General features: G+C 46.9%; 1 protein-coding gene across 3 annotated transcripts in view; it reads right to left on the reverse strand.

Moving 5' to 3' along the window:
- LOC146801783 (E3 ubiquitin-protein ligase TTC3-like) overlaps positions 1-23,664 on the reverse strand; it is a 1,211,260-nt gene that overhangs the window by 864,969 nt on the left and 322,627 nt on the right. For all 3 annotated transcript variants that reach the window (XM_085621275.1, XM_085621274.1, XM_085621273.1), the window contains exons 17-19: positions 6,990-7,059; positions 1,231-1,368; positions 1,057-1,137 (exon numbers count right to left, since the gene is read on the reverse strand). In XM_085621275.1, coding sequence (XP_085477401.1) covers positions 1,057-1,137; positions 1,231-1,368; positions 6,990-7,059 — 289 coding nt within the window. The remainder of the gene's footprint in view (positions 1-1,056; positions 1,138-1,230; positions 1,369-6,989; positions 7,060-23,664) is intronic.

Raw genomic sequence — 23,664 nt, forward strand, 5'->3', positions numbered from 1 at the left:
AGACAGCCATCTTCACTGCTAGGTGGCATTTACATCACTAAACAAGATTTTGTTTTTCATTCAACTGGCATGGTCACCCTACTTTGAAAGGGAAATAAAAACAAACAGTGTAGCACATCTATTAGACAATTTCCTTGAGATGATATAGCCAGAGTATGCAAATTTACCAAGATTACAAAAAATATATATATGCTCTTCATAGTGGGTAAAAATATTATAAACCTTACACTAGAAAATAAAGGTGAGGGGGACATTTGGAAAATATAAAAACACATTGCTGACAAGGGATGAGATATGAAGATGGTGCATAGGCAGCATAAGAATCTTAGTAAAAGATGCAGAGACTTTAATGGAAAGTACTTCGAGGACATCAGATCAGAATGGCTTTGACATTCCTAAGATTTCCATGACCTGCTTCTTCAAGGAAGAATAAGACTTTTCCTTCCTATGGCACTTTCTTTGAGAAGATCTTTTAGGAGAAAGTTTTCTGGAAGGGGACTTCGATTTGGGAGAAGGAGTCTGCTTAAGCACAATGTCTCAACCCCAGGCACCACAAAGTCAATGTGGGAATCCAAAAGGGGAATCATCTTACTGCACTGTCTGGAAGCCTTAAAGACTCTGAGGGGACATTTGATTTAGTCACTGTCTATTAGCTGAGGAATTTGTCAATGGGACAGCTCTTGACTACATCAGCGAGCCACTAAAAACAGGAACTGACAACAGCAGACTAGTTGGTGCCTAATATACCTTTGTGATTTCCAGAGGCAGAGTCACGGTTGGAGCTGCGTTGCATCACCAAGCAGTATTGTAGTATAAATGCCTGTGAAAAAGATTTCAGGACCACTTGGACATCTGGAAGGAGTATTATCAAGGGGAGAAATTTGTAGGATGTATCCATGCCATGCGTAGATCTAAGAATGTGTGCTAAATAAAGTCTTGATGTAAAATCTTGTTTCTTGAACATATATTTATAAAAATAGTTTTATCAGTTACTGCATATGTTATGTAAAGAAAACTTCCAAGTATGTTATTAAAAACCTTATTCCGAAGTCTTACCTCAGGCTGCCCTATTCCAAGAAGGGCCCAAGCACGTCCATAAAGAAGTACAACATAGTCAATTGTAGCAAAATGTAGTTTCTGGAAATAATGAAATAAAAAATAGCTTAAGTACAGCACATAGCAAATTATAGACTGGTCAATTGCACATATGCTACTACTTTACCATCTCACCTTCAAATCTGCAGGATTCAAAATATCCAACAACTGGGAAAAGGCTTGTTCCGCACTGTGAAAACACTTCTCTAACAGAGCTGTGTGGCCAGTGTGAATTAGATCCTTCAAGGTTTCTGGAAGCTCATTCAGAGTAATCTACAAAGATAACATGTACAGTGTCAAGAATTTGCAAGTACAAAAGATGCAAAGAACAAGTTACTTACCTTCCTTAATTCTCTCTCTGGGCAATACGTTATCTAACCGCAGATTACTCACTTTGGGAATATTCCCCAGACATCAGGCTGGATAACCAAACTCCTATGTGCCAGTAACAGGTGTGGTGCAGCTCTACACCGATGCAGTTCCACTCCAGAAATCGAGAGCGGGTGGCATATTAGTGCCACCCATGTGTGCTGATGTCTTTTGCTTTCTACGCTGTCCGTACCCTAAAACACAGCATATCGGCAGATTGGTGACCAATGTGCAGATCTCTAAATTGGGGCCTTTCTAGTTGGAAAACATTCCTGCACACAGGGTCGGTGAGGAATGTGCAGTTAGATACAAGTATCCACCATAAAGAGGGTTTCTGAAGTTAAGCATGGATACATCTAACCTCACCTTGTGAACAGGTACCATAGCAGTACCTCCCCTGGTGGTGTGTGTGTAAATTGGCTCCAACAAAAAAAACTTTTAGGACCATGCAGGCAAAAAGCCCCTTTCATCCTACCCGATTGTTGTAGCTGTAGTGCCTCCTGAACGTCTGTACCTATGTCCCCCTAGCACCTGAAAACCATGGAGGACAGGCACTCTGCATGCAGGGCAAATTTAGCAGCTTCGTTATGTTATGTTATCCGTGATTTATACAGCGCACGGCTACTCCAAAGAGTATCCGGGCGCTACAGGAGACCACAGACAACCAACGAAAACAAAAAAGACGCCCCAGAACGCCACCCTAGAGATAAAAGAGAAGGAGAACTAAAGCTGAAAAGGCCACGACTTCAGGTTTCGTCTGAAGGACAAAAGATCAGAATTTTGACGTAGTGAGATGGGGAGGCCATTCCAGAGGCGAGAGGCCATGACCTGAAAAGATCTTCCTCTAACCCGCGTGAGCCTATATTTTGGGATTAAAGTTAGGGACTGGGAGGAGGATCTTAAAAAGCGTTGAGGCGTGTAAGGCTGAAGTCTTTCCCGCAAGTACGGGGCCCCAATCCCATGAAGGGCCTTAAAAACCCAAACCAGAGCCTTAAAGTAGATTCTTTTTTTCACCGGGAGCCAATGGAGTGAAGACAGCAGATGAGAGGTATGAGTTCTGGGCTTAGTTAAAAAGATAGCCCTGGCTGCCACATTCTGGATGATTTGTAGCCGACTTAGTAAATACTCGGGGAGACCCAAGTAAAAAGAATTAACATAATCGAGTCTTGACAACACCAGAGCCTGAACCACTGTTTTGCTATGCGATGAGAAGTGGAAGAATCTTTTTCAACATCCCGAAACAAGTACCAGTGACAGATTGGACTTGCGCCTTCATAGAGAGAGCAGAGTCCAATTTAGCCCCCAGGTTCTTTTACGAGTGTCACTTTCGAAAGCGGGGGAGACATATCCTGTGGCCACCAGGAAAGCCAAGCTTCATGGGTTTGGGAGTCAAAGAAGATAATCTCCGATTTATCGGAGTTACATTTTAATTTAATGGAATTGGTGGAATGAGCATGTAAGCCTTCTGGGTACCGCTTTGTAGCTAAAGAGAAGCCGATCTTAATGCAGAGAACAATCGATCAGAAGGTGGTCTGGTTTTTCCTTGCCTTGTGCTTCTTTGTCTCAGGAAACTCAAAAAAGAGCAGATAGTTTATCCGATCTAGGTAAAATCTGAGTGCCCTTGTGTGGTCCAAATAATTGAGTTTTTCTCCCTCCTCAGAAGGATGCCATGGAACAAAGATTGCCAGAAGTGTGATAGCCTACCCAACAAGAAATGGACTGAGCACTTTCACACAAGAGGAAGTCCAGGCACTCAACAGCAGCTTATCCGGGAAGAATGCTGTAATAAGGTAGGTTAACACTAAGGGCCTGCAGCTTGCTCACACGCCGAGCCAACATTATGGCAATGAGAAAGACTGTTTTCAAAGTTAGAAACATTAATGGACAACGGTGCAGCAGCTTAAAGGGAGTGCACATCCAAAAAAGTAAGAACTAAATTGAAGTACCACGTTTGGCATTACAAAGGGCTTTGGCAAACAAGTGTTGCAAAACCTTAAAAAATCTCATCAGAACAGCGGATTTAAATAAAGAAACTGCCAAAAAGCCAAAATAGCGGACAGACCGCTTTTATCATTGCCAAAAGCAAGTCACTGCTAAACTAAAGACCAAACAAGCAACAATTTCAGACAGCTTGGTTCGCCACACATTTGTCTCAATGAAAGGCATACACTGATTTTATAGAGCATTGCCTAGCATTCAAGAGATGACATCAATGACCTCAGGAGGAAGGTCAAATGAAATCAACTGCCACCATCTAATCTCCACGCATGGAAATTAATCTACGCAGTCCTTGGTGCAGAACCCCACACTTCTGTTGTGACAGAAGAACCTCCTAAAGAAGCACTTTGGTCAGAGGACAGATGCACATGTCCAGAAGTTTGGGGTAACACTCCGCGGGACCAATTCGGTGCCACTAGGATGACTTGGGCCCATCATTTGTGATCTTCTTCGGAACTCGGGGCAGGAGAGGTAGTGGCGGTAAGGCATACAAGAGGCATACATCTCAGAGGAAGAGTTTTATTGAGAACGCAACTGTGAAAAAGTGCTGACATTGCATGTTCTTAGCATTTGCAAATAGATCGAGCTAGGCTTCTCCCCATTCTTGGAAGGGGCCTAGCACCACCTTCAGGTGTAACTGCCAACATGGTCTACTATAAGTTGGTGCCTGAATTTGTCTGCCGTGGTGTTAAGCAATCCCGCCAGGTGGTTCACCACCAGGGAAATACCTTGGTAGTGCAGTCACATTAGAGGTGCAACACCTCCAGGTGGAGGACCCAAGATCTCACCTGGCTGTGCTTGTTGCAGTACCACATGGCATTGGTGTTGTCCATGAGCAATTGTATCAGTCTCTCTGGGATAGTGGGCAGGAAGCCTTTCAGCACCAAGCAAATGGTCCACAACTTCAACAAACTAATGTGGAGCCGGGCATCCGTAAGAGACCAGAGTCCTTTGATCTCCACCTCTGCCAGATGGCATCCCTAACCCAGATGTGTTGCATGTCACCACTGGCAACTCTGGGTGGGTAAGGAAAAGAGTCCGCCACTGCTGTCACAAGTGAATGCCTTTTGCAATTTCCTCCAAAAGCTGGACACAATCCGAGAGATTTTCCTGTAGCAAGGCAATTGGGAATTTAGATCCCACTACAGAGCACGTATGTGCCATCTGGTAAGCTTCACAAGCAGGATGCAAGAGGCCAGCAATCCCAGCAGCATTAGAGTCATCCGCACTGAGTTCCAGGACTAAGGCTGAAACATCGGTATCATTGCATAAAAGTCCTGACTCTCCACTCTGGGGGGCATTTAAAAAATGTGCTGTATCATGAATGGCTTTGATGAACAGGAGCATCTGCAAATGAGTCAAGTGGGTCTTTGGCACATTAACAATGAACCCCCAACAATGTTATAAGGTTCGCCATCGTATGGAGGCGGTTAACGACTTCCTGAGGCGAGACCGCCTTCAACAGTCAGTCACCGAGGTAGGGAACATTGGGACCTTCAAAGATGTACTGTGACCATTGCCATCAATTTAGTGGACACTCGAGCGGCAATACTGAAAACCCCTACCATAGCCCCACAGGGGAGAAACTGTTGATGGAATTGTCTGGTGTGGGCAGACAGACCCAAGGAACTTGCTATGGGCCCTGTTTCCTTGAAATGTAACAGGGCGAAATCCGCTTTGTATCCAAAATGGTCAGAGCCATCAAATGACATGTCCATAAAGGACACCGGGACACACTCCGAGAACCCCGGAGATCTCATGCAGGCCTGGCGCTGAAGTGTCACACTTGTTGCAATCACACGACCTAAGCAATCAGTTGAGTCCAAGCCAGAGCAGATCACAAACTTGACAGCATCACGTTCATCCTGGATAGCTTGGGCTAGTAACCACCGGAAGTTTTCTGGAATTGCCGGCAGAAGTTAGGCCACAGTGTCTCAGAGTGCATGGATGTAGTGGCCTAAGAGACAGCTAGTGTAGACAGAACGAAGAGGAAGGCTCGAAGATGAGAAGATGAGCTTACCAAAAGTCTCTATTTATTTAGACTCGCGATCAGGTGGGGTGGTGGTGAAGGCATTAGGATTAACTGTATTGGTGGACATGCCTGCACCACCAAGAAATCAGGGTCACCTGGGGCTGGTCTATAGCAACGATCCACCTGCCAGTTAACTGGAGATTCAGAGCATGGTTTTGCCCAGGTGCCAAAAAGGTTAGTAGCTTTGAATCCACCTCTGAAGGCATTGAAAGAAAGGAATTAACATCAGAGACCATGGGTGGCGCTTATATATGGTGTGAAACTACGTCAGCTAGGAAACTCACGACCCCATCTATCGGGCACAGAAGTTGTTCTTAAAAGTTTCCAGATCCAGTCTGACACCTGGGGAATATTCACAAGGTGAGGAATCTGTGGTTAGAAGTAACTATCCAACAGCACACAGGAACGTTTAATATATATATGGCTTTCGCAGCACCATACGAGCTATTGATTGCACAGTCCTCCCTTTCAGTGGTTCACGTTGGCATCCACTAATCTAATACACTTGCAAAGGGCACATCAGCTTCAGAATCACTCACAAAAATAAAACTTTCAACACTGAACTTTGTTTGCTGTGTGTAATTTCATCTTTAGCTGTAAACCATAGTGCTTAAAGCCTATTACTTGAGGGGTGCCTATATCTAGAAAGAGCCTTTATATCCTATACCGAAAGAGCATCAGACAGTGTCTTTCAGGAAAAACATATTTAAGATCTATCTATAGTGAAGATGCAGGCATAATGCCTGCAAATCATCCACATTTTTATATTTTATTTTCCCATTTAACTGTGAATTTCTAGAATCTTCAAATGAGTACAAGTCTTTTTCACTGATCACTTTCATAATCTGTATGTGATGTGAAAGGCCAACAGTTCCTTCAGGTCTTGAAGCAGGCACACAAGCAGCAGAGAACTCTTGTGATGCATACAGTAAAACCCCTCTTTCACAGCAACTGGCTATCCAATAACGTCTTAATTCAGTGCTCTCTCTGTGTACGGCTAGCACAACCTTTATGCCAATAGGACTAGATGCCTATCCCAGCCTCAGTTTCTGTAAGCTACCATTCTTTTCCTATTTAGATATATGCCTGAAGTTAGGTGTTTGAATGAATGGCCACAAAAGAACAAAATGCCATACAAAAATTGCAGTTAAAGAATGCAAAACAGTGTGTAAAGTATTCCTTTAAAAGCATTATACATTTTGTTTAAGGTATAGCACAAAGAATAAATGAAGCATCGGCACATTATTGCATTTATTCTCTTTATCACAATAGCTTCAAGGCAGTAAAAGCTAATCTAGTCAAATGTGTACTATTGTTGCACTGTCTTATGCGTACTGTGATATAGTATTTTGCTGTCTGCACAAAAGTGCCATGACAGTATCGCAGGATAACAGCATTGTTTAACAAACCTAAATAAACAAGACATTTTTCCACTGACGTGAGAATCACAGTACGTTGAAACTGTCAGCAGTCTGATGTAAACATGTTACATTACCAATGCAGAAGCTGTGCTGGAGATACATTCCCGGTTTTCTAAAAGCTCTGTTTTGGAAAGATCAGGTTCTCTGCAAAAGAGAAGGTTTTATTCTTAATTTATTTATTATAACCAACAGATAGAGAAGGAAGATTTTTATTTTGAAAGCAAGAGAACAGCATATTTATTATCATTCATACAGGCAAGCATGTAGAGGCGAGGATTATCCATATCAACATAACTTAACTTCCGATAGAAGTCTCTTAAAAATAACCTAATATTCTTGGAAACTTAGAAACTCAATTGTTCAAATACAGCAGATATGTCTGAAAGTAGTATAATCAATCCAGTAATTTCCTTACATACAACACTTGGTATCACTGCAACTTCTATTTTATTTGAACTGGTCCTGCATCTGGAAAACTTGTAAAATAGTTACCCTCTTGCCAGCAAACCTCTTTTTAACAATGTGGTGCTAAGATGTCCAGTTTTGAGCCATTTGTGATAAAAAAAAGGAATGTTCAGTATCCGGTTGGATAATTTTCATCTGCATCTCAATCAACTGACAAAGGTTATTTTACTCATATTTGGTGGAGTATTTTTTATGCCCCTAGGAGAATCAAGACCGTACTGCAATAACTACCATGAAATTCTATATTCTTTGTCATGAAACAAACAAGGCATATGCATTTTAAACATAACTCACCACAAATAATGCTACCTCATTGTGAGAAAGTGGCCCTGTATATACTGTTCCCAAATAGGTACAGTGTGTACAGATTCCAGAGCCCCCAGAGGTTTGGCAGAGGTTAAAGTTAGATATAACCTTACTCCCTAAAGTGGTAGCTTGGTCGAGCAGTAAGGCAGTATCAGAGGACAGTGTAAAGCATTTGTTGTACACAGTCAGCAAATGGTCTCACACACTCAAGAACTGAACTCTAGGCCAATGGTTTATATAAAAAAATATATAGTTTTATTTTAGAACCAACAATAGGTATCAAAATATACTTTCTCAGAATGAGATGCTTTAGTTAAATACTTTTGCAATATGCAATTGACTTTTGTAGGTAATAGTTACAGGTTGTTGCAATAGGCAACACAATTTCAACCACAATAATACATTAAGCTCAATGGGAACTTTAAGTTATATGCAATTAATTACTTTCAGGATTACTTTTCTATCTCCAGGACTGGATACTAGATTCAGTCCTGGGACAGTTCGTTGAAACAAGTGAGTAAATTCAGTTAAGTTACTGTTGTGATTTTTAAGCAAGATTTTGCTATTTTAAAAGTTGACACTTAGAAACTTTTTCTGATCAAATTACCAATGTTATCCCATGGAAGGAAATTCACTTAGCAGGTGAGTGGGGTCATGGGTACTTTTTCTAGGTCAGTGTTGGATCCTGGATCCAGCACTAGGGTACCACATGTAAGCAGTTGAGAAACTGCTTTTAAGTTGTACAGGTGATTTTCAGGGAATATTTATAAGTTTGTAAAATCGAAACTTAGAAGAAATTTCATAGAAAAACAGTCAATGGTTCCCTATGGAAGAAAATTCAAGTTACGGGTAAAGTATGCTCTTGTTACTTTTGTAATCCAGGGCAGGGCTCCTAGGCTCAGTACTGGGACCTCTATCTAAAACAGGTAAGTAATTACGTTTTCACAGTTGGTACGATTTTTAAAGAATATTTGTAGTTTGCAAAAATCGACACTTAGAAGAAATTATTTCCTATGGGAGTAAATTGGGTTAGTGGTAAGAGCGCGGGGATGCCTCCGGGTCACCAGGCGCTCTATAAATCGTTAAATAAATAATAAATAAATAAATAAATAAGTACGGTTGTGAGTACTTTTCAGGGTCAGTGCTGGGCACCAAGATCCACCACTGGGAGCTCTCCTAATAGCAGGAGAGTATGTCTGTTTTCGTTACTCGGTTGATTTTAGGTGAATATTTTAAGTTTTGGAAACTCCACACTTAGAAGAAATTTCAGAAGAAACCAGTCAATGTTACCCTATGGAAGAAAAGTGAGTTATAGGCTTTTGGGTAAGTACTCGACTGGCAGAGTTAAGGTTCTGGGCACAGACTCAGTTGTTACACCCTCAGCGGCACTGGGCCGGCCGGGTGCAGAGTGAGTTAGGCCCAATGTTATCCTATGGGAGGCAGGGGGCCTTGGTTGGTGGCTGCTGACTAGCAGGCCGTGCGGCTGTGGGAGCTGGGCTGCTGGTCACTTGCTCAGGGCAAATGGGGAAGTAGGTAGGAGTAGAAGTTACACTGCCAGGGCCACTCGGGCGGCTGGGTGCAGGGTGCTTATGAGCCTTCGGGCGCTCAATGAATTTCAATGGGAAAGCTCCAGGATGAACAAAGGCTGCAAGCTCGGGAACAAAGATTCTTCAGGTGCCACCACCACTTCGAGAGGTAAGTTGGGTAGTTGGAGGATAGGTAGGTACCCAGGTGTCGGCCACAGGGGGCCGCCGGGTGCCGGGGTGCCTTTTGGTGTCAGGAAATCTTACCCTCTGTTGATCGCGGTTGGGGGGTCCCTGGTTCTGAGGCTGCAGGCATCATCAGGAGCGTCGAGGTGAGTCCTTGGGTGTCAGATTCGGGGTCACAGTCGCCGGGGGGACGTCCTCAGGGTCTTTGTCCACTCCGGCACAGGCCAGGCCAGGCAGGTACAGAGTGTGCAGGGTTCGCGGTTCCGGGATGATGCCAGGGGTTTAGAAACTTGCTTTGAGCAGAGCCACTGCTCATGGGAGTCCCAGATGCTCAGAGTCACAAGGTAGCCAGGTCCTCCGGGGAAAGCAGGTTCGAGTGTCAGCAGGCTGGTAGGGCTGGGGCCAAAGCAGTTGGTGTCTTCCTCTTCTTAGCAGCTGCACGGCAGGTCTTCTTTCTTCTTGCTCTTCTTTGCTTTTTCGGAATCTGGAATCTGAAGAAGGAAGGTTCAGGGTGCCTCTAAATACTAGATTTAGGGGCGTTACAGGTAGGTAAAGGGCAGGGACCAATGGGTCCCTGCCCTGGGGTGGGTACACCCCCTATCCTGCCACTCTCCTGTGGGAGGGGGGCAGTAGCCTAGTCCTGATTGGGCAGGGCTCCCCATCTTCAAGATGGCGAGCACCCGGAGATGTGCTTCACCTCGCCTCCCCCACCTGAGGGGTGGGGTTGGCAGGCTTGCACATCCCCTGTCCTTACTTGGGGTTTCCGTCCAGACTTCCCGCCAGAGTGGGGGTCAGAACCAGTGGGGGCCAGTTTGCTGGGTACAGCAAGAGGCCTGGAGAAGCTCACAAAGGCGGCATGCCTTTGAAGCTTCCACCTGCCCATCCTGGGGGAGGAGACCTAGCACCTCGCCCAGGATGTGCATTGTTGCAGGCCCAGGAGAGCGGGGGCTCTACACCCAGGGGTCCAGCAACATGTCTGCTGTGTGGCAGCCTAGGCAGCCTCCCAGACCAGACGTGGATTGTAGGTTAGGTTTCAGGGGCCATCTCTAAGATGCCCTCTAGTGCTTTGTACATTAAATCACACACTGACATCAGTGCGGGTTTAATGTGCTGAGAAGTTTGATACCAAACTTCTCAGTCTTCAGTATTGCCATTATGGTGCTGTGGAGTTCGTGTTTGACGAGCTCCCAGCACCATATACTCTTAAATGGCAGCACTGCACTTACAGTGCCGAGGAATGGACCTGGGTACTGTAGGGGCACAGGGCTCATGCTCCTGGGCCCACACCACTGGCATATGGCACCCAGCTAGAGGGGTGGCTGATGTATGCCAGGGCAGTGTAGGTTGTGGGCATGGCACACAGGGATGTGTGCCATGTCAACTCTTTGTTTTGCCTTGCACCCAGACACTAAGCCTGCAAGGGCAGTGTGGTTGTGTTAGGGTACAGGGCCTCTAAGGGTGGCACAATAAGTGCTGCAGTTCTTAGAGGCCTTCCTTGGTCACAAGGCCATGGATACCTAGGGTACCATTTACCAGGGGCTGACATGTGGCCAGGGTTTGCCAATTTGGGAGTTTAGGTTTTAGGGAAGGAACATAGGCCCTGGGCACCTGATTGGCAGGAGTCCAGGGCACACTCAGTCAAAGTACATTCAGCAATTCAGTAAAAAGTGGGGGCTTACCATGCAAGAAAGATGTCACCTTCTCACACTTATTAGTTGACAAGAAGTACAATAACTTGAAAGTGGACTCCCCAGAACAGTCAGCAGTCTAAAGGATGCCCACTAATCTGGCTTCAAAAGTAAAGGATTTGAAAGCAAAAGCACCTCCACTAAATCTGCATGCATTGATCTGGTCTTGCATCCTCCATCTCGCCAGTGTGTCAGATAGAATATACCATGGGAGTAAGTGGTTAACTGGACAGCCAGACAATTGCCAGAAAGGAAAATTACTCAAGAAATTCCATAAGAACTGGAAACCATAATTGTGATATCCACGATTACTAAAGAAGGCCACAACTTGCAGGTGGAAACAGTCAGACAAGCAAGGTTGTTGTGCAAAAAGGAAATCTGGTTAGCAAAGAGCAGGTATAAGGAAGGATTGTGGGCAAAGAAATATGTTAAAATGCAAGAATAACAACCTAAGCCAATTTTGGAGAACCATAAACAAACTGGAGAGAGGCTCGTAGGCAGCCAACGATGTTAACATCACTGAGCAAGCTTGGGTCAAGCATCTCACAGCACATTAAGCCACACATATGAGAGAAGTGGCGGAAATAAAGACTCAAAATTTTCTATCAGTGCTAGGGCTGGACCAGAATGACAGAAACATGTTAGTCTTCTCTCCAACCATGCTCAAAGGTAAAATGGAACGGGCCCCTGGTGCCAATGGACTGCCTAACACCCTGTTTAAATCTAACTCTACAAAGTGATTGAACTTTTTCACATCTCTCTTTAAGTACAGTCTTGCTAAACGTCTAATTTCTGGCTCCTGGTGTGGCGCAATCTTCCAACCTGTATACAAAGGTGGCAATAAAAACGATTGAGCAAATTACTATCTGATTTCCTTATTAGACACTGAGGCAAAGAAGTACCCAGGCCTTTAATTACAGAACAGCTGGATGGATGAGAATCACTGGAATTTAAACAACCACAAACTGATCAGAGATAGTGAATAGGAGTACCTATGGATAAAGTTTGACATAAAGCGGTACAGGGAGCAAATAAAACCCGAAGCTGGTTCCCTCCCCACAGCATTTCTTTCACTACTGGAGAAGGCTAGAAGGTTACTAGTTTCGGAATATACTAGGTCATCAATGTGAAATTTCTGACAAACTTTACGTATGGCAGTGAAACAGTCTATGGTCACGATTCTCAGGGGCTGGAAACAGCATCTCAATCTGTATAGGCAGCTTTTTTAGCTTCCTCGAAACGCCAACCCTGCCCAAATAAGGTTGGAATTTGTGCTTGCAAAACAAAAGTATGTACAACAAGGAACCTTTGTCAAATTTTGCCCAAAACTGAGAAGTTCCTTAGAGAACTCCCTCAACCAAAGGTTATGGTCAATGCCCTCACAGGGACTATCTATGGTCTTCCCTAGACAATCTGCAAATTATGGGGTTGTGGGACCTTCCAACATCCTGCCAAGTCTGCAGTAAATATGGCAAGAAAAGCATGCACACACTATCCCTTCTTGAAGATAAAAAATCTTTTTCAAAGCGAGCGTATTCCAGTTTATTACTCATTCCTACAAATTTGTGCCGCAACAGGCCAATTAAGCTCTTGTTGGTCCTCCACTGCAAAAACAAAGTTTAAGTGCCTGCATCTGGGAGACTTGTTTACCTTAGACTTGTACCCAAAATGGCTTATGACAGCAAATAACCTCTTGCGAGGCTGTAACCAAGCCCCTGAAACCATCACACATTACCTGCATTTGCCCAGCACTCCAGAAGGAGTGCCGCGATCATCCCCGCCATTGCTTAGAAAGTTTGGTACATCAAACTTGCCGGCAAGCAGTAAATTTAAGCTTCAATGGGGCAAACACTAGTCTAAATGCACAGACGATTAAAGTCTTGACCTGCTTTGCAAAAATTACTCTCCACATAGAAACCCTGACAACAAACTTAACTCTTCTAAAGGAAAATAGAGCGCTTCTCTCAGTAACTTAATGGTACTTAAGCACATGTCTTCCAAATGAACCCTATAAAGAATTAATCACCTTATGCTTATTGCACCTCACCTGCCTGATCGGGAACAGTTTTACATGACTGATCCAAATTGTATTGTGCTTTATTTTTCTTTTAAATTATTGGTGTACTTTATACAATGGTTTTTCACTAAGCATATAAACAAATACATTATTAAAATAAAAAAATAGGAAACCAGAATTGTGATGTCCACCAATGGAATATTAAACACCACAAGTGTTCTTGTTCACCATACTTTGACCAGTATCCTTGGAATCAATGTGAGAGGAGTAAATGGAATTACTTGCAGCCAATTCTGCATAAACCAATCTACCACTGTGTCCTCTGGATTTGCTCTCAAGATGAAAGAGTAAGCTGAAAGACGAATATCTGAGGTGGGATTCAAGGAGGTTTTGTTCCTAAAGGACCATGTTTTTTCCCTGGATCTACATAATGTAGTCTATAAACTTGCCATTCCCATTCCTGTTGTGATAACTTGCAACCTCATTTACACATGCTGTAGAACAAGTTACTTACCTACGGTAACGATGTATCTGTAAGAAACATTAGTTAGTTAGATTCCTCACCTTAGAATATCCCCAGGCATCAGACTGGATCCGGAAGATTTTTCGTCAGCAATACCCCTTGCGCGTCGCTAGGCGTCGTCTGCGGCTCCGCGTCCGTCGTCGGCGTCGTGCGCCGGAATGACGTCGTCGGAGTACTTAGACACCGCCCTCGCGCGCTGACGTCAGTTCTTGTACATAGCTTTCCGCGCCAGGAACGCAGAGCCATGCAAAGACCGACACTGGTGCCAAAAATAAAATCTAGGGGCCTGAAAAGGATAACCTTAACCCTAGATGTCAGTTCGCAGAACGGGGAGGATGGGTGAGTCGGTGAGGAATCTAACTAACTAATGTTTCTTACAGATACATCGTTACCAAAGGTAAGTAACTTGTTCATCTGAAAGAAACACGTTAGTTAGATTCCTCACCTTAGAATAGATACCCAAGCAATACCATCCCCGGTGGTGGGTCTGCGAACCAAGATCACACCAGAAAGTCCTGGAGGACAGAACGGCCAAAGAAGCCATCCCTCCGTACTTGGCTGTCAAGGCAATAATGCCTGGCAAACGTGTGTAGCGAAGCCCACGTCGCCGCCTGACAGATGTCCTGCAAAGGGACACCCCATCCCAAAGCAGTAGTAGCCGCTGTGGCCCGAGTAGAATGGGCGCGCAGCCCAACAGGAGGGTCCTTTTTTGCCAAGGAATAACAAATTTTGATGCACAAAACGACCCACCGAGAGATGGTCCGTTTGTGCACAGCTTTCCCCTTCTTAGCACCCACGTATCCAACGAAAAGTTGGTCGTCCACCCGGAACTGCTTTGTGCGGTCCAGATAAAAGGAGAGCGCACGTTTTGGGTCCAGACGGTGGAGCCTCTCTTCCTCTTTATAAGGATGAGGAGGCGGAAAGAAGGTGGGCAAGGTGACAGACTGCCCAAGATGAAAGGGGGTCACCACTTTCGGAATAAAGGAGGGACGAGGCCGAAGGACAACCTTGTCCGGATGAACAGAGAGAAAAGGAGGCTTTGATGATAAAGCCTGGAGCTCACTCACCCGTCTAGCCGAGGTGATGGCTACCAGAAAAGCAGTCTTAAGCGTCAGCAGACGAAGAGGACAATTATGAAGAGGCTCAAAGGGAGTGCACATTAGAAATGTGAGAACAAGATTCAAGTCACACTGAGGCATTACAAAAGGGACAGGAGGGAACGTGTGAGTAATGCCTTTTAGAAAGCGTGTAACCACAGGGGACTTGAAAAGAGAAGGCTGATCAGGAAGCCGCAAGAAGGCAGAGATGGCAGCAAGATGACCTTTCAAGGTGCCCAGGGCAGAGCCCTGCCAGGCCAAAGAAAGAAGAAAGAGGAGAACCTCAGAAAGAGGGCGGAAAGGGGATCCACAGCCTTTGCTGTGCACCATGCCACAAATTTGTTCCACCGGCAGGCGTATACCGTCTTTGTGGAGGGACGCCTGGCTGCCAGAATGATATCACAGACTTCAGGAGGCAAGTCAAATGGCATCAACTGCCGCCGCTCAATCTCCACGCATGGAGGTGGAGGCTGGACAGGTTCGGGTGGAGGACCGTCCCCTGCTGCTGCGACAGAAGATCCTCCCGAAGGGGCAGACGTATAGGAGGATCGGTCAACATACTGATTAGCTCGGGATACCAGTACCTTCGTGCCCAATCCGGAGCCACCAAGATGACTTGGGCCCGGTCGTGCCTGATCCTCTTCAGCACTCTGGGCAGAAGTGGTATAGTCGGAAATGCGTACAACAGATCGCAACTCCACTCGTGACGAAAAGCGTCGCCGAGCGAGTGCCGCCTTGGAAATTCCAACGCACAGAACTGCTGACATTGCGCGTTCTCTTCGGTGGCGAATAGATCTAACCAAGGCTCTCCCCACTGCTGAAAGAGACCTTGCGCCACTTCGGAGTTCAGACGCCATTCGTGATCCATCATGCACCGGCGGCTGAGTTCGTCTGCTCTGGCGTTCAGAGAGCCCGCCAGATGTTGAACCACTAGGGTGACGCCCTGGTGTTCCAGCCATGTCCAGAGGCGCAGAGCCTCCTGACAAAGGGTCCACGACCCCACCCCGCCCTGTTTGTTGCAATACCATATGGCGGTGGTGTTGTCCGTGAACACCTGCACGACACTTCCCCGGACAGAGGGAAGGAAGGCTTTCAGTGCAAGTCGGATCGCTCTCAGCTCCAACAAGTTGATGTGGAGGCGAGACTCCGCCGGAGACCAGAGGCCTCTGATCTCCGCCTCTCCCATATGGCCACCCCATCCCAGGAGGGACGCATCCGTCACTACGACATGCTCCGGTAGGGGTAGGGAGAGGCTCTTGCCCGTGACCCAATCGCGGTCCGTGAGCCACCACTGCAACTGCTGTGCAGTGCCCTCCGAGATCAAGACATGGTCGGACAGGTTGCCGTGATGCTGGGCCCACTGAAACTTCAGGTCCCACTGCAGAGCCCGCATGCGCCGCCTGGCGTGATGCACTAGTAGGATGCAGGAGGCCATCAGCCCCAGAAGCCACAACACTAGCCTGACCGAAACCCAGGATAGAGGCCGAAAGATGGGAATCAGGGCCTGTATATCCCGGACCCGCTGTTCCGGTGGATGAACCCGGAACTGCGCCGAATCGAGAACCGCTCCGATGAAAAGGAGATTCTGAGAGGGGCTCAGGTGTGACTTCGGCACGTTGATGGAAAACCCCAGCAAATGCAGGAGATCCGCCGTAGTCTGGAGGTGGGAGACGACTGTCTGGGGCGAGCCCGCCTTCAACAACCAGTCGTCGAGATAGGGGAAGACTGGAACCCCTGATCTGCGCAGATGAGCTGCGACCACTGCCATCACTTTCGTGAACATCAGAGGGGCACTGGTAAGGCCGAAGGGGAGCACGGTAAACTGAAAGTGCTCCTGACCCACCGTGAACCGCAGGTAACGCCGGTGGGCCGGCAGGACGGGGATGTGGAAATATGCGTCCTGCAAGTCCAACGCTACCATCCAGTCTCCAGGGTCGAGGGCAGCCAGAACCTGAGCCAAAGTTAACATTTTGAACCGTTCCTTCCGGAGAAAGGCATTGACGTTCCGGAGGTCCAAGATAGGGCTTAGGCCCCCTTTGCCCTTCTTGGGAACCAGAAAGTAGTGGGAATAACAACCACGACCTACTTCTGGGCTCGGAACGCGCTCGACGGCCCCCTTGGCCAAGAGGGCCGTAACTTCCTCGTGGAGAAGATTCAAATGATCCCCCGAGATACGGTGGTGCTGCGGTGGCATGGCTGGAGGGGTCGTCTCGAAGGGGAGGGAGTAGCCCCTTCGGACGATTTGCAGCACCCACCTGTCCGATGTGATGGACCGCCAGTGGAGCAGGTGATGGCGAACTCTGCCGCCCACTGGCGTGGAATGGGCCTGAAAGCTCGGACTAGGAAGGCTTTGAGGCGGATGCTGCCGGGGTGGATGTGGGCTGACCACGTCGTCCTCCAGAACCGCCTCGGCGGAAACCACGTCCGCGACCGCGCGCAGGTTGGTTCTGTGGCTGGTGGCTAGGTGTACGTGAGGAGGCACCCCTTCCTTGGCCACGAAAGGGGCGAAAGGCGGAAGTTTGCGACCGCGGGGCCGAGAGGCCCAAGGACTTGGCCGTAGCCCGGGAGTCCTTAAAGCGATTCAGCGCACTGTCCGCTTTCTCACCAAAAAGGCGAGTGCCATCAAAGGGCATGTCCATGAGAGTGCTCTGGACATCACCCGAAAAGGACGTGGACCGCAGCCAGGCGTGACGTCTAAGCGCCACCGTGGTAGAAATCGCCCTACCCAGCGAGTCCGTAGTGTCAAGCCCACATCGGATAGCATGTCGTGCTGCATCCCTCCCATCGGCCAGAGCCTGGGTAAGTCGTGTCTGGACCTCCTCCGGACACAGGGGCAGCACGTCCTCCACCGTATCCCACAGAGAGTGGGAATAACGGTCCAAAAGACAGGCGGTGTTCAAGGACCGCAGGCCCAAACTAAGGGAGGAGAACAGCTTTTTGCCAAACTGTTCCAGTCTCTTGGAATCCCGGTCCGGCGGAGCGGTCGGGAAGGAGGATTGGGAGGTAGAAGCCTGGATAACCAGGCTCTCGGGGGTAGGGTGTTGGGACAGAAAACTGGGGTCGCCCGGAGCAGGGCGGTGGCGCCTGGCGACGTTCCTGTCCACAGGAGGAACTGTGGAGGGCTTGGACCAGGTGCCCTGCAGAACGTCAATGAGGGCCTCATTGAATTGCAGCAGAGGCTCAGTGGAGCTTGCTGCAGACTGAAGCACCTCAGTGAGGACGTTAGTTCTCACAGCCACGGCAGGTAGCTCGAGCCCAAGGGCTGCAGCCGCCTTGCGCAGCACCACAGAGAAAGCAGCACCCTCCTCCGAAGCCACAGTCGGAGGAGAGATGAATCCAGTGTCTGGAGAGGTATCCAGACCACTGGCCTCCCCCAGTTCATCTGCCCAGTCCTGTGACAGCTGAGCCTGAACGGCCATAGGATCCTCGGACCCCTCCCATTCGCCCCCGTCATCCGATTCCTGGTAATCAGGAGGAAGGATCGGAGCCGGACGATAGACATAATGTGTCTCCAGCGGCGCCGAACGCGGCGTCCATCGACGCCGTAACGGCGCCGGGCCCGGAGCGGGGCTGAACTGGGGCACGATGCCGAGTGGAGCCGGCGTCGGAGGTGGAACCGGTGTCGACGCCGGCGGAGGAGGCGTGACGAGGTCGACCGGCGTCGGCGGGGACTCGGGAACGGGTCCCTCGGGCACTTGCGGCGTCGAGGCCGGAGCCGTCGACGGCGCCGGGGCCGGAGCCGCCGGCATGCAAGGTTGCCCAGTCGGGTCCGCGGGGCCCGAAGGCGCGCCAGCGGGCGTCGACGGCGGAGCCAGGTTCCTCATGGCCGAGAGGAAGGCACTGACTTCCGCCGGCGTCGCGTCAGTCCCAGGGACCGGCGGGTATGGGCACTTGCGCGGCGCCTGCGGCTCTGCTGGAGTCGCGGGGGTGGAACCACCCTGACCCTCGGCCGAGTCGCGCGACCGGCGAGGGGAGTCAGAAGAGCGGTGTCGCCTCTTGGACTTCTTGGAGTGCTTCGACTTACCCGAAGACTTGGAGCCAGACGATCGATGACGACGTCGGCTGCGGCTCCGCGACCGATCCTTGGACCTCCTCCTGGACCGGGATCGAGAGGGGCGCGGAGCCAAGTGGCGAAGCTCGAGAAGCTTACGGGACCGCTCCCGTCTAGCCTTCGAGGTCAGGGCCTTGCAGTCCGAACACGACTCCGCGTCCTGGTCGAGGCCCAAACAGTAAAGGCACCGGCGGTGATGATCTGTAACCGACATCAAGCGGTTGCAGTCAGCACAGGCATTAAAACCAGGCATCCTACCGGTACCGGAGTCGAGACAAGATCATAAAGGATCAAAAAACTTAGTCAAAAAAGACTAAAAGGGGTAGCTCTCCCGGATCTGCGCATACTGGCGCGGAAAAAAGTAGAACTGACGTCAGCGCGCGAGGGCGGCGTCTAAGTACTCCGACTACGTCATTCCGGCGCACGACGCCGACGACGGACGCGGAGCCGCAGACGACGCCTAGCGACGCGCAAGGAGTATTGCTGACGAAAAATCTTCCGGATCCAGTCTGACGCCTGGGGATATTCTAAGGTGAGGAATCTAACTAACGTGTTTCTTTCAGATACGTGTTTTACGTTGAGAGAGAGTTGTATGTCATGGCATAAGTTTAAAATCTTTGCTGTAATGTATACATATTCCTTTGTGGGTTCCTACATATGGTTTATGTAATGTATCACTGCTACAGGTCCATTCTCACTAGAAATTAACACTGTATACTATTGCGTGCCAGAACCTGGACCATGAATAATACTAAAACTATAGAAGGCGTAGTGCCACTCTTTTGGGGACCACATCCCCTGTGCCAAATCGCCCACATTTTACTGGAATGGAAGGGAAGACCAGTCTTGACTCTTGACCCCCTAATTAAGCCTCTTTTGACATTGCAATCTTGAGTTACACAAATCTTTCTGAAAACGCAAGGTGCCTGGGGAAAAAAAAGATAGAGATAGCTAGCAAACTTGCAATCCGAGTCAACTTAGTGTCAAGATCGCTCTGAATTTCTCTTACCTTTAGTAAAAAGTGACTAATTCCTCTCGGGAACACCCACTGTGTACCTTGTTCAAAATACACTACTTTCCAATTTATGTCCAATTCCAGCTAGCTTTTCTAGCAGGGTTATCAGCCCTCTAATCTTCTTTAGTTTATATGTGTCTGGCAACATGATCATGTCTTGCAAAACACTGATTACATTTTGTGAATGCCCAAATAACTGAAAAGAGACCTGACTGCAAACAGTCTTCTTTCAAGGCTTTCAAGCCTACTCCCACCACAGAACTTCCAGAAACACGGTGTTAAATTTTAACATCGTGAATGTGATGTATGCATACTTCAAATCTAGATGTGACAGAACATCTTTACCCTGTAAGGAACTGCTTAAGAGATTGATCACCTCCATGTCAAAATACCCTTTTACAACACAGGCCTTTAACTCCTTCTTGTGGTGTCCAGTGTTACTTTTACCTTACCCTTAACTAAAAAGAGCTTGCTTAGAAAACTTCTCAGTGTAGATATTACTTGATTTCACACATTTCCCTTCTAATACTTTTAACTCGTTCATTAGACTCTTTGCACTTCTAAAAAAACATAAAACAAATAGGAAATGTCTCTTGAAACCTACTTAGGCACAATATTAAAAGTCTACTTTATGAAGGTCTATAGTCTGAATCACATAAGCACCGTGTATTAGTTGATTCCACTTCACTTTGACTATACTGATTCTTACCCTTCACACGCTTCTACTCTTAAAAACTGGCCTAGAGAGATTTAATTTTCTTCTCTACAATGCCCCCAATCTCATTCAATTTTAAAACATAGCAATGTGACAGCAGCCCTTCTTTATGCACCTTCTATCTCCTCTTGAGTGCCATGTCCATATATTTTACTCAAGAGCTCACCAATCAAAGTTGCAACATGAAATTGCAGCTCTGATTTGGAACTAAGTTGAAGGGAGGCCTTGTCATAGGTACGCATTCTGGACCTTGGCCTGACTAGGCCCATACAGCACCTGCCCGGTAGAAGACAAACACATTAGAGCCAAGCACAGGCCAGGAACTAGCCCTAGAGGGTTGAGCCTCCAATAAGACAGCTCGCCTCAGAAACCTTTACCAACTCAAGCCAGACACGAATGAGAATGGAGTTTTGTACTGCACTTAGGGAGGTGGACAAGGGGTTGGTGGAGATGATCAAATAGGTGATTATGATCACCTTCTCAAACTTGGCTATCAAAGCCCTTATGGAAATTCCTCCTAGGTATGACATGCTTACGCCTCCAAACCTAAGCCACATCAACAGCATTCCTGTAACACTTCACAGTCAACATCATGAATATCAAGAATTATTCTCAAACTAGATAAGCAACAGGGCTATGGGACTGGCTCCAAGAAACAACACTGTTTGAGCAGTCCAAAAGTTTATTCAGATGGAGCAGAATAGAATGTTGATTTCATGTCAAGTATCTCTGTTGCATTTGTAACTAGTTTTTCTTTCCAGGTACCTGAGAAACAAAGATTACTGAAATGAGTCTTGTTGGAAAGTTATCCTGTGCCCTGGGCACCCCCAAACTTTTTGCTGACTGGTATGGTGGTAACTGACTGTCTGACCAGACCCGACCCAGGGCCAGTGCTATGCTGAAAGAGACACATTTAGAATACTATGAAAACACCTACATATACTAGGGTACACTATGGGTTGGGGTACCTACCCTATAGGGCCCTCTAATACATAATAGGGCAGGTATATTGAAACTACCTCTCAGTCCCTAGTATATAATAGGGCATAGCAGTTTAGAGGCCAGCAGCCCTTCCTGCACTTGCATGTGTGCACTGCTGAAGGATGAGGTCAGTTTAAAGTAGCCCTGTGTTGAAGGACTGCTTTTAAACAGTAAACTGTGCCCAAATTTGACTTTGGTGTTTGGGGCACTTAAAATGGATAACGTACAATGTTTGGGCATATTAGGTACCCCCAGGGTCTCCCCAAGGTGTTCCAGGGGTGGGGGATCAGGTATTTATAAGGAGGACCCTTATAAAATAAGTTTTATATGCCCTGGGTTAAGTGAAATTGCACACTTCACTCCCCACATTGTGATAAAGTGCTGCCCAAAATCGCCATTGATGCTAGGAGCACTGTGGAGGAAGGATCTGCAATATTTTTACATATTCAGAACCCCCAAAGTCTCCCTTAGGTGTTCCAGGGGTGGGACTTGTAGATATAGGCAGAGTACTTATGAAATATGTTTTTATAATCCCTGGTACTGGAAAATGGCCCAAGTCATTTTTCCCATTGCAAATCCCATGCCACATAGGTTAACATGGCAAGAAGTTATAAACTACTAACTCCTGATAGGAGAAGGCTAACAATACCATTCAAAGACTTCCCAGAATGGTATTAATAAATCCAACAATATGATGTTGTTCAATTTCTCCGAAATGTACAGACAAGAAGTTATAAGACTTTTTTGTTTGTAAGCCCAGATTCAGCCTTCCAGTGGTCTGCCCGGATTGGCCAGATTTAAATGGATTAGCCAGGCTCCTTTGAAGAGGTGATAAAGAGCCCCTGGGTTAACCAGCTTTGCTGGTAGGGCACAGTTATGTTACACAGGCATGCCAGAGCAAGGGGAGGAGTTGTAAACAATGGACTTCAAGGGAAGGGGAAGACACCAGTGTCATTTAAAACTCTACTCTTTTGAACCCAGCTAGATGCTAGGCTTAAGGAAGGAATGAGCAGATGCAAAGGTGAGAGACTATGGATATTAGCCATCCTAGAGGTGTGTTTAGCCATCTCTTCTCTCCCTGCTGGAAAATCAGCCATTATGAATTTGGAAGAATTGGTGCACTCTAGGACAAAATACTGTCATACTTTGCAGGATGTGGTCATACCTTTGGGTGGTAACCTGCAGCCCATTGGACAGGAGTGTTGGGTAAACAATGGGGTGACCCTGTGTCCCTCAGAACCTGGGTATGAATTACAAAAAGTACAGTGGTTCTGTCGGGTATGACCACAATATTACTTTACATTACAATTACATTTATAAGAAACAGATATCAATCCACAGGTAAATGATCAAAAGAAAATTATTCAGACGGAACACATGGGAAAGCAAAGGTACACAAACCACAGTGGAATCAAGTTCGTTGGGTGGCAGGGTATTTTTGTATACATTTCATCATTTATATTTTCACCCATATACATATAATTCTTTATAGCAAAAGAGGCTGCCAACACTGTGAAAGTTTAAAGTAAATTGTGGATAAGTGACATAGTGAAGTAAGTGACACAATCAGTGCGTAGTATATACAAGGTGATTGAAAAGATATAATTCAAGTTTTTTGCAAGCGGGGTCTTGAACTGGGCCTAGATGTTGTCAACGTTTCAACCCTACGTATGCGATCTTAAATCATCATGTGGGTCTTCATCAGGACTAGAGTGTGGGATGGCAACCTAACTATTAGTATGGAAAAGGCCTGAATCGGCGCAATATGATGCAGATCACCCATCCGGTAGAGTTCTAGAGGAGTAGTCCGTCGCAGTGGATATATGGGTGAAAATATAAATGATGCAATTTATATAAAAATACCCTGCCACCCAACGAACTTGATTCCACTGTGGTTTGTGTACCTTTGCTTTCCCATGTTTTCCGTTTGAATAATTTTCTTTTCATCATTTACCTGTGGATTGATATAATCTGTTTCTTATAAATGTAATTGTAATGTAAAGCAATATTGTGGTCATACCCGACAGAAGCATTGGACAGGAGTGACCTCCTGCACCCAGAGAAATTGGAATAATTATCTGAGAAGGGCAGAGCCTCTCAGATCTGCTGCTTGAAACTTAAGAAAGCAAGACGGGCCATGCGGAGAGGTTTGATGTGCATTTGCTAAGGCCTGCACTCAGAA

This window comes from Triturus cristatus, chromosome 8, assembly GCF_964204655.1.
Source record: "Triturus cristatus chromosome 8, aTriCri1.1, whole genome shotgun sequence".
Lineage (NCBI taxonomy): Eukaryota > Metazoa > Chordata > Amphibia > Caudata > Salamandridae > Triturus > Triturus cristatus.